The sequence below is a fragment of the Natator depressus genome, chromosome 15 (genome assembly GCF_965152275.1).
Source record: "Natator depressus isolate rNatDep1 chromosome 15, rNatDep2.hap1, whole genome shotgun sequence".
Classification (NCBI taxonomy): Eukaryota; Metazoa; Chordata; order Testudines; family Cheloniidae; genus Natator; species Natator depressus.
This window is the reverse complement of record NC_134248.1, coordinates 14,602,024-14,617,167: the sequence shown is the minus strand read 5'-3', so window position 1 is coordinate 14,617,167 and position 15,144 is coordinate 14,602,024. Positions and strand designations below refer to the sequence as shown.

Genomic DNA, 15,144 nt, shown 5'->3' with positions numbered 1-15,144 from the left:
TTCATATTCCCTGAATCTCAACATGAGATTTTGTTTCAACCGCATGCAGGCCCTGCAAGCAAACCACAGCCACAATCAGCCTTGTTTCAAGTCCAGTGTTCACATGGCTTCCACCCCAAATCATAAATCCCACCCTGTCACCTGGAATTTAGCCCAAACATGGCCAAACCTCAGCCTGCGTTCATGGGAAACTTGACCTAGGTTCACTGAAAGGTTTGTAAATCCAGCCGCCGTTCTGGGTTTGTAACAAAACCCCAAACTAGGCAAAACCTTGTTGGTTTTAGGGTGCTTTACAAAGCTTTAATATGGATCTAGTTAATAGGCCCATGGTGTCACCTAGTGGTGACAGACCGCACTGGCTTGTGTAAGCACACATGCCACATGTATGCTGCCCCCTACACACCCTGCATAAATCGTGACTGGGCTATAATTGCACTTTTAGTCAATAAATCTCTCCAGCGGTGCATGAATTATTCGAGAGATGGCACAGCTTTCCAGTCCCCGTGAAAATCATTCAGTGCTCACTAATAAAGTCAGGGCAGACTCTGCTTTCCCTGTCATTTTCATGAAATTAGCATACACGGTCTCCTGGGGAAAGAGCTAACTACAGTAGCTTTGAAGGAAAGCAGCCGGCATCAAACTCAATCTGAAATCCGTTTTAAAGGGTCAACATCAGCTTTAAAGTCACAACTTGTCTGAACGTTTGTATTTACTTCTATTGTTACAAGTGACACCTAAAAGCCCTATAACAGAGATATTAGAGGAAAAATGGATCTTTCTGTTTGCACTCTGTACTTCGATGACTTCCGCGGTGCAGTCAAACAGATACGCCAATTTTCAAAGGTAGTTGCTGATTTTTGGAGGACTTTGGACCTGATTTGAATAAGCACTGAAAGTCACAGTTCCAATTTACTTCAACTTTGTTGAATTTACTTCAGCTCTTCTGAAAATCAAGGTGCCCCAGGTTGGGCATTTCTGAAAACATTGGCCTTAGTCACTTTCCCCTGTGGTTGGTATGGGTCTCCCACACAGCAACAGGGGAAAGAAAAATGCAGTGAAAGACAGAAAAACATGATTGGAAAACCACCACATTGCCAGAGGGGCTGGGAACCAGGGGGAGAACCTGCAAGGTCAGCTTGGTATTTGAATCTGACTAGGATTTCAGGGTCCTGGTGTCCCTTTAAGGTGTCATCATGGAGCTATCTTAGGTGTTTCTTTTCTGATTCTAACAAATTTATTTGGGCATAAGCTTTCGTGGGCTATAACCCACTTCATCAGATGCATGGAGTGAAAAATTCAGTAGGCAGGTATAAATATACAGCCCATGAAAAGATGGGAGTTGCCTTATCAAGTGGGTAGGAGAGCACTTCAATCTCTCTGGACACTCAATAACAGACTTAAGGGTGCCCATTCTTCAACAAAACACCTTCAGAAACAGACTTCAATGAGAAACTGCAGAACTGGAATTAATTTGCGAACTTGATCCCATTAAATTAGGCCTGAATAAAGACTGGGGGTGACTGGGTCACTACAAAAAGTAATTTTCCCTCTGTTGATATTCACCTCTTCTTGTCAACTGTTGGGAATGGGCCACATGCACCCTAACTGAATTGGCCTCGTTAGCACTGACCCCCCACTTGGCAAGGCAACTCCCATCCTTTCATGGGCTGTATATTTATACCTGCCTACTGAATTTTTCACTCCATGTATCTGATGAAGTGGGTTATAGCTCACGAAAGCTTATGCCCAAATAAATTTGTTAGTCTCCAAGGTGCCACAAGGACTCCTCGTTGTTTTTGCTGATACAGACTAACACAGCTAACCCTCTGAAACTTTTCTGATTCAGTCTTCCCATCTGGGGCTTAACCTTCCCTTCTAATCCAGTCTGATTCTCTTCACAGTCATATCTGCCTGCCAAGGGGCAGACTACCCTTTGCATGCTCCCACACACTTTCTGCAATGAACCTCTCTCCCTGTAGCTCTTAGCTGTCTAGCTAGACACAACTGGCAGGTTACGATAGTACTTGCCTCCCCTTTATCAATCATTGTCACAGTGTAGGTGTAGGGCTTGATGATGAAAACAGAGACAGGCCGAAGGCACAAAATTCTGATTTAGATTCAAACTTGCCCAAAGGTTTTGGGGGTGGGCATGCAGGGGTGGGAATAGGGTCTGCCTAACCCCAAGGTTGTTGTTGGGGCCCATCCCTAGATGAAGGTATTAAGCATGATAATAGCACTGATCAGGTGTCATGTTCATGTCAGGCAATTCCAAACATCTGATCTCAACCATATTATATAAAATTGGAGAGGAGAGACTTAACCCCTTCATGCCTGGATTTGAAGTAGTTCTGTGCCTTTAATATACTCTTTATAACATGGGGAAATCTCCCTGCATTGAGTCTGAGAGCTCTTCAGAGCTGGGTTCATTCAAAGGGTTTCCATCTCTCCTGTGACCCATAGAGTTGTTTTCTCCCCCATCCTATAGCCTTTGCTCTATTTACGACAGGGTGTTCTGGATTTCATAAGCCGGTCTCATCCCTTCCACAGCAGGGTCACCACACAGGGTATAGCATTGAGAAGATGCCCTCTCAGTTGATAATGGTAGCAGTATTACAGGGAGCAGGATTAAAGAAAGCAAATGCCACCTTACATTTATAGAGCACATTTCATCCCAAGGCACTTACAAAATACATATGTATAGTACCATTGAAATCCAGCCACCTTTGTGGTGGACGGCAATTGCTAGATAGACAACCAGCACCCAGCACAAGTGAGGGGGAGATTTTGGCCACAATATCCAAGACATTGGCCACTGTCGAAAGACAGGATGCTGGGCTAGATGGACCTTTGGTCTGACCCAGTATGGCCATTCTTATATTCTTAAATTCAACCCCTGCTCTTTGTAAATGTGCTTTAGACTCTTTATTATTCACACAGGGCATACAGGACCCATGTTTTTAAAGGTCTCCTCTGAGAAAACACAAGAGTCAGCTGCATGGATTTAGCTTGGAAGGTCAACAAGCCCATCTGACCATGCCAGGATGGGACCTCTGTGATGTGAGAGTGTCCAGTGATGCCAAACCTGGGGGACAGCTTAGGGGTCTAAGCACCACCAGCTTGATGCCCTGTCTGGCAGGTGTGTCGCGCTGAAGGGTGCAGGCTCCCCCACTGGTCCCAGTAAAGCCAGAGATTCTGTTCCCCCCTTAACAGCCTTCCTTCACATCCATTATAGTTTGTTGTGGAGTGTCCTCTACTGGCAGCTTTGTGTCGCTGCTATGAGGTTACAATCAACAAGGCTGAGGAAATTGGCTAGATCCATATAAAGCCAGGCAGCAGTTAACGGACAAGCAATGCTTTCAAAGGTCGGCCCTGTGCTAGTAGTCTGTGCTGCTAGGTAGGAGACCCAAATTCAATTCTCCAAACCCTTGTAGCTCTGGGGAGCTTAGTCACCTGTTGCGGGATGATTGGTCTCCGTCTCCTCTCTTCAAATCCCTGGAGGAACAGTAGCCTGATGTATGGCCTACTAAGCCTCTCCCAGTTCCTCTCACTTCTCCTGTTGGAATTCTAGACAGAAGGGTCATCCCTGCGCAAAGGCACTTCCATAATGGCTGCAGGAGCCAGGTTTACCCTTATTTGCAGCCAGGCTGGGAATCCTGCCAGGCTGAGTCACAGGTGGTACAGTGGGAGCCTTCTTCAAGCAGCAGATCAAATGAGCAATTTGATCTGACTGTCACCTCCACTCCCCCGGCAACTCCTCAGCACGTTTGTTTCCTCGTGCCCCTTTTTGGCCTGGTAGGAGATGGGCATCCAGTTGCTATTTCCCTGAGGCCGCTGCACTTCCTCTCATGTGGGGTTTGTTTTCTTCCCTCTCCTGACTTTGTGCTGTGGAGGAGCCATAAACAGTAACCCCTATTCCTCAGAGGGGAGTGGACATTCATCCTGTCCCTGCACACTGGGCAGAGAGTCAGGAATCCCTTGCAGAGTACTCAGACAGCTGGACACAGTTTCCACCTGTGTGGTGGTATATCAGAAAACACAGGAACCTTCCATAGTCTTTCAACCACTAACCTGCCATCAGACAGGCAAGCATTATCCTCATTTAACACATAGGCAAAACGAGGCCAAATGGTTAAGTGACTTGCCTGAGAGATTGGCACAGAAAGCCAGTGTTAATTAAAACTAGGATCAGAACTCAGGAGTTCAGGACTCCTGAAGCCTCTGCTCAGAGCACAAGCTGTTCTTGTAAATTTGTTACTTAATTAAAATAATAAAAATACTTCTAAGAGAACACCCATAAATACCATCATGTATTTAGATTACTGGTTAATTTAAACCTGGCTGCCATGCATGCACAGCGCAGCCATGGGCTGGAAACAGCTTTATAATGTGTGTAGGATTCACTTTCACTTGGGCATTGTGGAGCAGTTGGATTTTTGTTCAGAATAGTACCACCGCCTAATTCCTATTCATGACTCATCACCTGGAAACACAGAGGCTCTGAAGATGCCTGATTTGAAAGTTGTTAATGAAATACCATCCAACTGAGCCCTGGCTAGAGAAAGCGGGCTACTCCGTAGCAAAGCGCTGGAACTCCCATTTCATACCTGTCCTTGCTTGTCTGTCAAGTCGAAGGCATGAGATTTTGCTTTGGAGTCTTCTCAGCCCATTGCTCCTTCCCTGCTGCCTTGCCATGCATTTGTCTTGGGAGCTGCCTGCCGCGTTGCCAATTCTTGCAATTTTATAACAAGTCGGTTGTTTTTCTTAAAGCCTCAGCTTCTGGAATCTGGGGACTGTATGAGAACCTCCGCTTTCATTTAAAAAAAAAAAAAACACAACCAAAAAAACTCCACGTTTCTAACCCACCAAAATGTGGAGTAAGTATGACCTAAAGGCTCAGAATGCAGATAAAGTGAATAAAAAGAACCCAAATGTATTCTTTATTTTTAAAAAAATCTCATACATTTTAAAGCCATCTCATGATTTTGGGGCCTGACTCACAATTTTTGAAAGCTTGAAGTTGGCAGTACTGGAACTGCAGCTCTAAAATGGGGGAGAGATTCAAATGAATGGAATGTAGGATGCTTTTTGGATATCCTTCAAGGAGCGTGTTTCCTGGATGGACCTAGCCTGTCTGGCAGCATGAAAGAGGTTTACCGCACCACGGGCATGAGGATTCAGATAAAAAGCACATTGGGATGGCTCTGACAGTATTGGAATGACAAAGGTGATAGGCCCCTGACCAAAGTGCAGTAGCTGCTATAGGGCATTGTTCACAACAGTCACCACAGGACTACAAGTTATAGCGATGCAAAGCTCTTCACCTCACCATGAAAATGCAGCATTCAGGGGAAAGTGACTGGAGCCACTAGAATGGAGTGCCAGTACAGCAAGCAAAATAGTGCTGGGGTGGGGCCCTTTGACACCTTGGAAACACAGGTTGTCTGCTATACACAGACATTAAAGATCTTAGGGCCCTTTGAACAACTGGGGTTTGCCCCAGGGCCTTTGGCCATGAGCTTCCCCTCCACACTCTTTTGTACTGGTCCGTTACCACTCTACTCTAGCAGTGGTGTTATGCGCACTCAGTTTGAGGCTAGCTTGGAATGAAATGCAGTGTGGGGCAGATTCTGAGCTCCAGCATACCAGTGTATGTACAGATATGTGGAGATAGTGCAGCCTGAGATCAGAATCTGGGGCTGCATCTTTTCCTTTACAGGTCAAACCTCATCATTATGAATGATTCCAAGCTCAGCCTGCAGTTAGGAGCATCCTTTTATTACACTTGTTTTGACCCACTTTGACAATGGTGATTTTATAAGGGGGTGTGTGTGGGTGTGTTGGGGAGGGGGGGAGTAAAAATGCGTGTGTAAATCTGTGGTGAAACACCTTCCCCACACACACAGCAGCACCAATTTACTAGGGATATAATCCAAACCACGCTGCCAGCAACACAGCCAGAATTTCCTCTGAACACTTTATGAAGTGGAATCCAGCTCCTCAGCTTCTTCGATGATCCATGGATCCTTATTCTCCTAGCAGATCAACCTCAGCTGGCTCCAGGCATTTTCTGGACAAGCTGCAGCATGTGCTGATTATCCGCAGGGGGTACTCCGACACCGCATACCAGCCACAACATTACACAGCCAGATTGCTCTGTTTTAGTCTCTCTCTCTCTCTCTCACACACACGCATTTGAAGAGTGCCCATCAAGTTACCAGCAGCATGAAACCCTGGGTCCAGCAGATGCAAATGAGTGGCTATAAATTTTGTTCCTTTCTCCTGCACTGCAAACACAGACTGAACTGCAGCTGACTCTGACCCTGAAACTCAGGTCTCACTGGGACCTAGAATTCCTGAGGGTGGGGGAGGGGCATCTTTGCCTGGATGGAACAGATATATAATTTTAATACCTCTATCCCAACACAACTGAAGCACTAGAACATAGGCACTTTTGAAAATTTTACCCACAAATTCAACTAAGTCTCTTTTTCAAAACTGATTTAGGCACTTAGGAGACGAAGTCACTGGGGCTTCACCACCTTAGTCCCTTTTGAAAACAGGATTTAAGCACTTTTCAGAATTTTACCCACATAGTCCCTTAGGCTGCTACATCCTGCTGGGGCAGGTAGATGCACTCAGAAACTATCCCACCTGACTACTGATTCAATGCCTCGAAAGTGTCTGGAATATTCTTAGGCATCTCCCCATTTTCCTCTCCTTCTCTCCTCAACCTAGCAGAATCTGAAAGTGAAGGTACAGAATGTGACAGAGTTAGAAAGATTTGGCACTAGTGTGCTGATTTGCATGTTCAAATGCAAACTAGTTAATCCTCTCCACTTCTTGGAGGGGATTCAGTTTGGAGCAATTCTCTCCATTTCACATCTCATTGCTGTCAGTTTAAGCCAGAGAAATGACCAAAGACACTGCTATGGGCAGTCACCCTTTCAGAGGGATGCACACTTGACTTATGAAAATGAGATCTGCAGCTGGAATGCACTGGGGCTTGGAAAATGGGGGTGGGGAGAAAAGAAAAAACACTCCTGCAACTTCCTATTAAAGAAGAGGAGTTCATTGTGTTCACCAGATTTCATGCCAGCAAATAAAACTACATCGGAGTGACCCTAAACACAGGTCCTTTTCTGTTTTAAATATAGTGCAAATATGAGTGAACTGAATGAAGACAACAGATGTCCTTGAGAATGCATTGTGTTCCAACAGATTTTATTTTTCTGTCTGCATTTGACCAAAAAACAACACAAAAGGAGCCTGCCAGATTTCAAGGCAGACTGATCAATCATTTACTTGCTAGTGTTACCAAAACTGGTAAAATTAATTGCTCATTTTCCTTCTGAGCAGCACCACTGAATGCTCTACTTGCATTCTCACATCTTTGGGTTCAACTACGTGATTGGAAGTGACCTTTTAAGCTAATCCACCTTCTACATGGCAGGACTGTATTCATTATTCCTGACTGAATTCCCAGCAGTTGTTTGTTGTGTCTAGCTTTAAATCTCTCTAATAATAATTCCACTAGTTTAGGATAGCTTCTTCTATTGTCTAATTGTCTTCAGTCAGGGCTTTTTCTTCTTCATTAGCCTAAACTTTCCTTGCTTTCTTTTAAAACAGTTGCTTCTCCCTCTTTGTATCCTTGCTTGAGGCATTTTTATTTAGGCTTTCAGTTTACACAGTGCATTTCTTAATCATCCAAGGTGCAGGAGAGGAACATGCACACACATAAGCAATAAAAATAAAACCAAAATTAACTCTCGCAGAACTCCCTGATCCCCTAAAAAAAGGAAATCCAAGTCTTTCCCTTGTCAATCCAGCTCCTCAGAAAAAGCCTGAGCAAACAGATTTTGCTGCAAAGGTCAATCAACTCCTACTCAACCATGGGAAACAAACTGTAGAGGCTAGGGATGTCAGTGGGAATGCCCTGCCTCAGCTCCAGGGTATGCTAATCTAAGGCCTGTCACAGCCCAACTGAATTTACTGTTGAGCTAAGCCAGGTAGAAGTGTGTGTTTTAAAATATCCATCCCACGAAGCCCTTTGCAGATTCAAGCCAGTACCTTAAATTGCAGTGTATATAGCACAGGCTTAGTGTTCTCTCCACAACAGACACCACGAAGTAGCCTCATTTTGCATGAACTACAGCTTCCACATGGTCTTCAACAGCAGCTCCACAGGGAGCGTGTTGCAGTAATTCCCACTAGGTAGCGAACGCACAGGACACTGGGTCAAAGTCTTCATTTCCAACAGCAGCAGCAAGCGTCCTAGCCAAGTGGAGATGGAGGCAAATGATAAAGTCTGGACAACAATTGCTATCTGGGGTATCCTGAAGAACCAGGATCCCCAAAGTGAGTGAGTGTGAATGCTGCCAAAAGATCAGATACCTCCTCCTTTCTGCCTAGCTGGAAAGACCGTAGCGTCTGCCTTGGCTCCCATCCAAGCTTTGATTCTGGCCAGGCACCAGGAAAGCCAAGCAACCACCCCAGGCGGATCAGAGCAATGGTGATGGGACAGCTGGCATGTCAACAGAGCTTTACTCAACACCAGCTAAATTAGTACTGCCCATGTCACACCCAAGTCCAACATCTGACTGAAGGAGATCTTAGGACCCTTAGTAGCAGGGGAGGGTTGTGGGGGGCGGGGGTGGTCAAGGGGCCTGGGCCCTGCTGCCAGGGACAGGGACAGAGACAGAGCAAGCCAGGGCCCCCCTCCACCTCCAGCATGCTTGGCCCCTGTCCCCAGCAGCCAAGCCCAGACAGGGAGCGAGTCCTGTCCGACTGCCAGGGACAGCAGCCAAACAAGCAGGGGAAATGCACAGGGAAAGGACTGAGCCCCCCTTCCTCCGACCCCACAGGTAATGTGGGGCGGGGAGAGCAGGGAGGGTTGGATAGGGGGTGGGGGGGCCCTAGAGGGGGTGGTCAGGGGGTGAGGAGCAGGGGAGATTGGATAGGGGACGGGGATCCCGGGGGGATGGCCAGGGGGCAGAGAGCAGGGGTGTTTGGATAGGATGCAGGCATCCCAGGGGGCAGTCAGAAGTGGGGAGCAGGGAGGATTGGATGGGGGTGGGAGTTCCGTGGGGCTGGAATGGAGGCAGGGCCATGCCACACCTCGCTGTTTTGGGAGGCATAGCCTCCCCCAGCCTTTCCTACCTGGCCCTCCATATAATTTCTGTACCTGATGTGGCCCTCGGGCCAAAAAGTTTGCCCACCCCTGCCCTAATACGTCTCCTTTGTGTGAGACCCACTGGTGGTTGTATGTCACCATAGAGTGTAACCACTTCCCTTGGATCCTTCCTGACATAGCAGAAAGTGAAGACTCCCCAAGGGAAAGTAAGCCAAAATGCTTGAAAGAGACAATGCCTCAAAAAGATAGTTTAGAAAAAGTATAAAGATGAACAGCACTTGAATAAAGTACCCCTGCAAACTCTGAGGAGAGATGTATGGGGAAGTGAGTGCAAATCCTAAAATATGATGGCCAAATTCTGAGCCCTACTCCAGTGGTGCAAAGTGGCCATAAAAAAAGCAAATCTGGTCCCCTGAAGACTCATGGGTTACTGTGGCATCATCTATACCATTCACAGTGAAGCGAGCAGCAGGTTGCTTCTATCCCACAGCAACCTCTGGCTGCCGGAATGAGGCTGTGGGTAGTAACACATAAATGAGAGCAGCATTCAATTTGAACCAGGGTCTGGATCAGGAGAGCGTACAGGTGGCTGAAAGCCAATTGTGGCCTTCTGGATGAGATGTGCTTGGCAGGACTAGAGGATCCGGCTCAGTATCTTCAGTGAAGTAGGATGACAGGTAAATAAGTATCTCTTCTCGATAAGTATCATCTGTGCAGGTTTCTCACTGCTGCAAAGCTGGTCGTTCAAGGAATCTCAGACAAAAAAGGAAAATAAAACCACAGCTAGGGGAAAGAACAAGACCCATGCCAAAATGTGAACATGCTTTTTTGTTTTTAAACAAGGGAAAGATAAGAGGTCCACAAAACCCCATGGGTAAAAACATGGCTGCAGCCACGAGACACAATAGATGTAGCATGGTTTCAGCTTTCACCTGTTGGCCCCTGCATACTCTTTCTGCCAGACTAGCGATGACCTGCACCCTACCTCGAGGTTTTAATTGAGTTACATGTAGCTGGGCTCCTGTGTACCCTAGTTGTCTGTTGGGTCACTGGGTATATTACCACAAACCCTGGTAATGCCAACACCCTGGTAAGGAGGCCGATTGATCTTCTGACACCCTGCAGAGCAGTGTCCTTGATCACCCAATCATTCACCTAGGGAACGGAGGATCACAAGCACTGCTAGTTTCTGAGGGTAGGTCTTAACTACCACTCAGACCTGACTTGGAAGCAGGAAGGGACGCAGGTTGATCAGCTACTCAAGGCAGGACTGACTCTGAGCAAGCTGAGATGGGAGCTGTTTTGCTGAACTCAAACGGGAGGTAAAGAAAGGACCTACTGGAAGTTTCCAAGGTCACAGTTAAGTTCCGTGGTGGCCATAGGGGGAAAAAGTGGTGATTGGCGAACGTAGATACTGTCAGAATGAGGACTTGCTGCTGCAGCTGCACAGTCTCCGGGCAGTTCATGAGAGCCACTTGATTGACCACTCCACTTGACTGGTTGAGGAAGTCAGCAAACCTGTTCTTAGGTCCAACAGCAACAACTGATCTCTGGCAGCTCAATGCTTTTTCCCACAGCTACAATCTCGCCAGTGCCTGCCTGTTCCTAATCTTGCTTCAGGACTGATCCAGCCTTGTTCACAGCCATGCTACCGTCCTGTCCCTCCCGCTCCACTCCTGACTCCGGTTGTGACCTTTGGCTCTGACTTTTGGTACCGGACTCTGGCTCTGACCTTCAGCATTGTTCCTGGCCTGACTGCCTCTTCTCTATTAAGCCTGACCACCCACATCCTGGATGGATCATTTGATGATTACCTGTTCTGTTCATTCCCTCTGAAGCACCTGGCATTGGCCACTGTCGGAAGACAGGATACTGGGCTAGATGGACCTTTGGTCTGACCCATTATGGCCATTCTTGTGTCCTGGTTCATGACACATACTACTGCTGCCCTCGGGGACCAAAAATCCTTAAGCATGTCAGGAGCTCTGCTTATGTCAATCTACAGAGTTGAATCCAGGTGCAAGAAACCTGCACAGAAAATACCTTTACAGAAATAATAATCTACCATTTAAAAGTGAATATGCCCAAGGCTGAAGAAGGGTTGAGACTCCTCTTATAGATAGGTGGGGGAAAACCCACAATGAACATGAACACTAGTCACTGCGTAAACTTGCAAAATGATGTGCTGGACCAAACCCAAGCAGCTTACAACCCTTGGGTGAAAGAAGAGTATATTTCAAAGGATTTGTAATACAGGCACAATAAAGTCTAAGATCTTTATTACATTTTATAGATTAAATATATCTTCAGTAGAGTTTTGGTTTTTTTTACACACACAAAAGGGAAAAAAAATACATTCTTCATGTACATATGAAATACTGACCATGTAGCAGGGACCATAGACAGTGCAAAGTCTTAACACAGATGCAGAGACATCACCACCTTGGACGATTATCATTACTTTTCTACAGTATAATTAGAGCAAATCAACACTTCTTCATCGCTCCAACTTCCAACCCTTCACTTTTAGGGGATTCTACTGGATGGTGTGTTAAGGGTTTTTAAACTCACTATAAAATCCTTGCATTGCACAAAAACTCCTGTACGTCCCAGCTTTACCTCTGAGAATTTACACATTCATAACCAGAGGAGGATGTTCATTTATGATTGCAGCCAACTCCAAGAAAACCACAGAAAAAAAATATACATCCCAGTGGAGAGAGGAACTAATTGGATTTGTTGATTGTTGCAGGGTCCAGTAAAATGTGTACATGCACACGAGAGACTGGAGACAGTGAAGCGTGATTGAACAGTTCCTATTACTAGTCTGGAGAAAAGGCATTGGGATGTGACGAGTATCATTTTCCCCAGACTAATCTTCCTTGTCTCTCAGTATGGGATATCATTCTGGTAGTACTGGATCATGTCATATGTCCTACTCCTACAAAACAATAGAAGAATCATGGGTGAATGAGGGGCTATAGAAATGCATCAGCAGATCAACTGCAAAAATGAAATCTCAAAGAAATGAAGATGCACAGATGATAACCTGTAATCAAACTTAAACCTCCACTTTGAAGGCACTGTGAAAGCAGCGTCATGATGAGTAACGCATCAGTCTGCTCCAGTTTAAACTAGCAGAGCTCATTTGGCCCTGACGCCAGTCAGCTGAGAGTACATAGAGAAATCATTCAATAATTTCATGATTAAATCAGCAGGTCCTTTGTTAAAAAATAAATTCATACTACTTCCCTCTCCAGTTCTTAATCCTGAGCTGAATTCCATTAAGTGGAAACTATGCTACAGTACTATATTACAGTTGGGCACGTTAGTGACTATAAGGCTAACCTGAGAGATGCTTTGTCACTGACACTAGGACTGGTGCAGCAACATGAAAAGAGAGACTGACTTATAACTTAGTAAGAGTTACATCCTCACTAACTGGACTGGCTAAGCATGGCTCTGACTAACCTTCCACTATTGCTAGGCTAAAGAGAATAACTTCTTTGCACTTTATTAAGGCAAGAAAAAGGGGGCAAAGTCTGCAGTTGTTTTACTATTTTATGCAATAGCAGGAAACAAACTTTCAGTGCTTAGACTTGCAAGAGGCACCTTAGGCAGATTAGATCGAATCAACTCTTCTGTTTAGGGGACAGAAATACATAATTCACTTAAGTAGTATTCAGAGTACTGCACAAGGGCAGGGTCACATAAAAATCCAAGTAACCTAAAATAGAACAGGAACAACAATGGAAATAGAAGTAACCGGAGTGGCAGTAGTGGAAATATTAACAAGCAAACCTAAATATTACTTTTATGTCTGTGACACACATGAAACTGACATGATCTTGTATCTTATGCCATCGTAGAAGGAGCTGAGGCGGCCAAGGGTGAGTAAATGACAATGTCAGCTTTTACAATAGGAGCTAAACCTAATATTTAAAATATATGTTTTGCATTTAATTTCATTTTCTGTTCAAATCTTTCATAGGACACTGTAAAACTATTTATGTATCAGGAGGCATGAACACAGTTACCACTGGGTAATTAGCTAACAAGGTTTTTTTGGGCTTATTGTGAAGCCAATGCGGTGCTTTATTCTATTCAGTACACTAAATACCACATCCCAAGAGAACAAAGCCCACCCAGACTGGCTTGGGCGAGCCAAGCTGCCAAACTGCTGTCTTTGCTCCCCAAGGTGCTGTTCTCTTTCTGAACCATTGTGCATTATGCAATGTCATGTCAAGTAGTCGGATGACTAATGCATCAATGTGATACACAGGTATGAAGAGAAGTTTGATTGGAAAGAGAGGAACGGTCGTCACAGAGAAGGGTAGGTTATACTTTTCTCCACAAATAATAATTTAGCACTTATTTAGTGCTTTACATCTTCAAACTGCTGTGCCGACAGCAGGTTCTACTCTCCCTCTTCTGCAGAGATTAAGTGACTGGGCAACGCAACACAGCAAATCGGTTGCAAAAATTATTTTAAATCCCAGCATTCTTGTCCCTAAGCCTCATGCTCAGTCCAGTAGGCTGTACATGCAGCTTCCTCTGCATATATATTCCCAGCTTTCTAAAAGGCAACGAGCACGAAGGTCACAATCTCTCTTCATTCAGAAAAGTAGGCAAGAGATCCCTGTTGCCAGCCAATACCATTCTTTGGCAACGTTATCCCTACATAAATCAGAAAGGATTCCCAACCCTCAAACAGCATAGCACAATTAGCTAGGTGCAATATTAGGGGTGGGGTGCTGGGCTGCTTTGGGAAGCCATCAGGCATAAGTCACTGCGGGAGGCAAAATGCTGAACTTGATTAGGCCGTTATCTACGATGGCACGGAAAATCCCATGTTCTTTAGAACAGGCAACGGAAACCGCTGCCTCAGCTTAGCAATACTCTACTCCCACAAAAGGGAATATATGGTAAGGTATAGTATGGTCACAAGCTAGGGCCGCTATCTTGCATTACCGTGACGTCAACAACTACCGAGCTTTATGCCACCTATGGCACAAGATCTTTAACCCCCTCAAAAGGCTAACCAAGTCTAGGGAAGAGACCGGGAGAAGACAGACAGAAGATGCCAGACCTGTTACTGAGGAAGCAGCTCTGAATGATCTTAATGATGAAGTTTGCTGCCTCCCGCTCCGTCATGTTGGGGCTGAACCTATGCCTGTATGGGGGGGGGAAAAAGCACACACATTAGCTGTGCTCCTCTGGTTCTTACAGTGGAAAAAAACGAAGAGTTGCATAATATTTCTGTACAGCTTTTCTCCTGTAGTAATTATTAGCACCCAGTGTATTCCACAGACAGTGACACTTGAAGAATCACCTGAGTATTGGTACTCACAAGAGAAGAGATCAATACTGTAAAACTGTGGCTGGATTTCCAGCAAGAACTCTAGGAAGAGGAGAGACCTAATCAAACACCCTTTCTCTTGCAGCTCCTGCCCTTCAAATATCTATACTTTGGAGATAGTGTAAGTTGGGGCTTAGACGGTCTCCTCCCCACCACACGGAATGAATGAATGACTGTAGGAAATGGTGACTACAGAGCTAACGCAAGAGTCAGAAGGTTGTGGGTTTGATTTAAGTGCCACACCAGGAGCTGGACGTACACCAAACTACTGATGTTGCAATGCAGTATTAGGGGAGTGCTGTACTGTAAGAACGACCAAGGAACGATCCTTGGTACTAATCCTCGGGTTGGCTCTCACTTTGGCTGGTAACCTTCCCACTTTGCAATTAGGATGCAGGTTAAATCATTCAGTGCCTGTCCTGGTGAATGTTAAAGATCTCAATGGCATTTGAGAAGAGTGCAGAGGATCATCTTAGATCCTGGACAACATCCCTCTTCTTCAAACAGGTTCTCTCCTCTATGGTTATGCGTTTGTCAATGCTGAGCAGTGGAGGAGTTGACTTTCTAATTTCCCCAGGAGTGCTCAACCCCGGCTCCACCCCAGGCCCCGCCACCACTCCACACCTTCCCCCAGGGACCCACCCCTGCCTCTTTC

At 45.6% G+C, this 15,144-nt stretch overlaps 1 protein-coding gene across 3 annotated transcripts in view; it reads right to left on the bottom strand.

Moving 5' to 3' along the window:
- Positions 1-11,412: 11,412 nt before the first annotated feature.
- Positions 11,413-15,144, bottom strand: part of PI4KA (phosphatidylinositol 4-kinase alpha) — a 95,892-nt gene continuing 92,160 nt past the window's right edge. For all 3 annotated transcript variants that reach the window (XM_074973112.1, XM_074973113.1, XM_074973115.1), the window contains exons 54-55: positions 14,220-14,303; positions 11,413-12,071 (exon numbers count right to left, since the gene is read on the bottom strand). In XM_074973112.1, the coding sequence (XP_074829213.1) occupies positions 12,020-12,071; positions 14,220-14,303 (136 nt within the window). In that variant the 3' untranslated portion in view covers positions 11,413-12,019. The remainder of the gene's footprint in view (positions 12,072-14,219; positions 14,304-15,144) is intronic.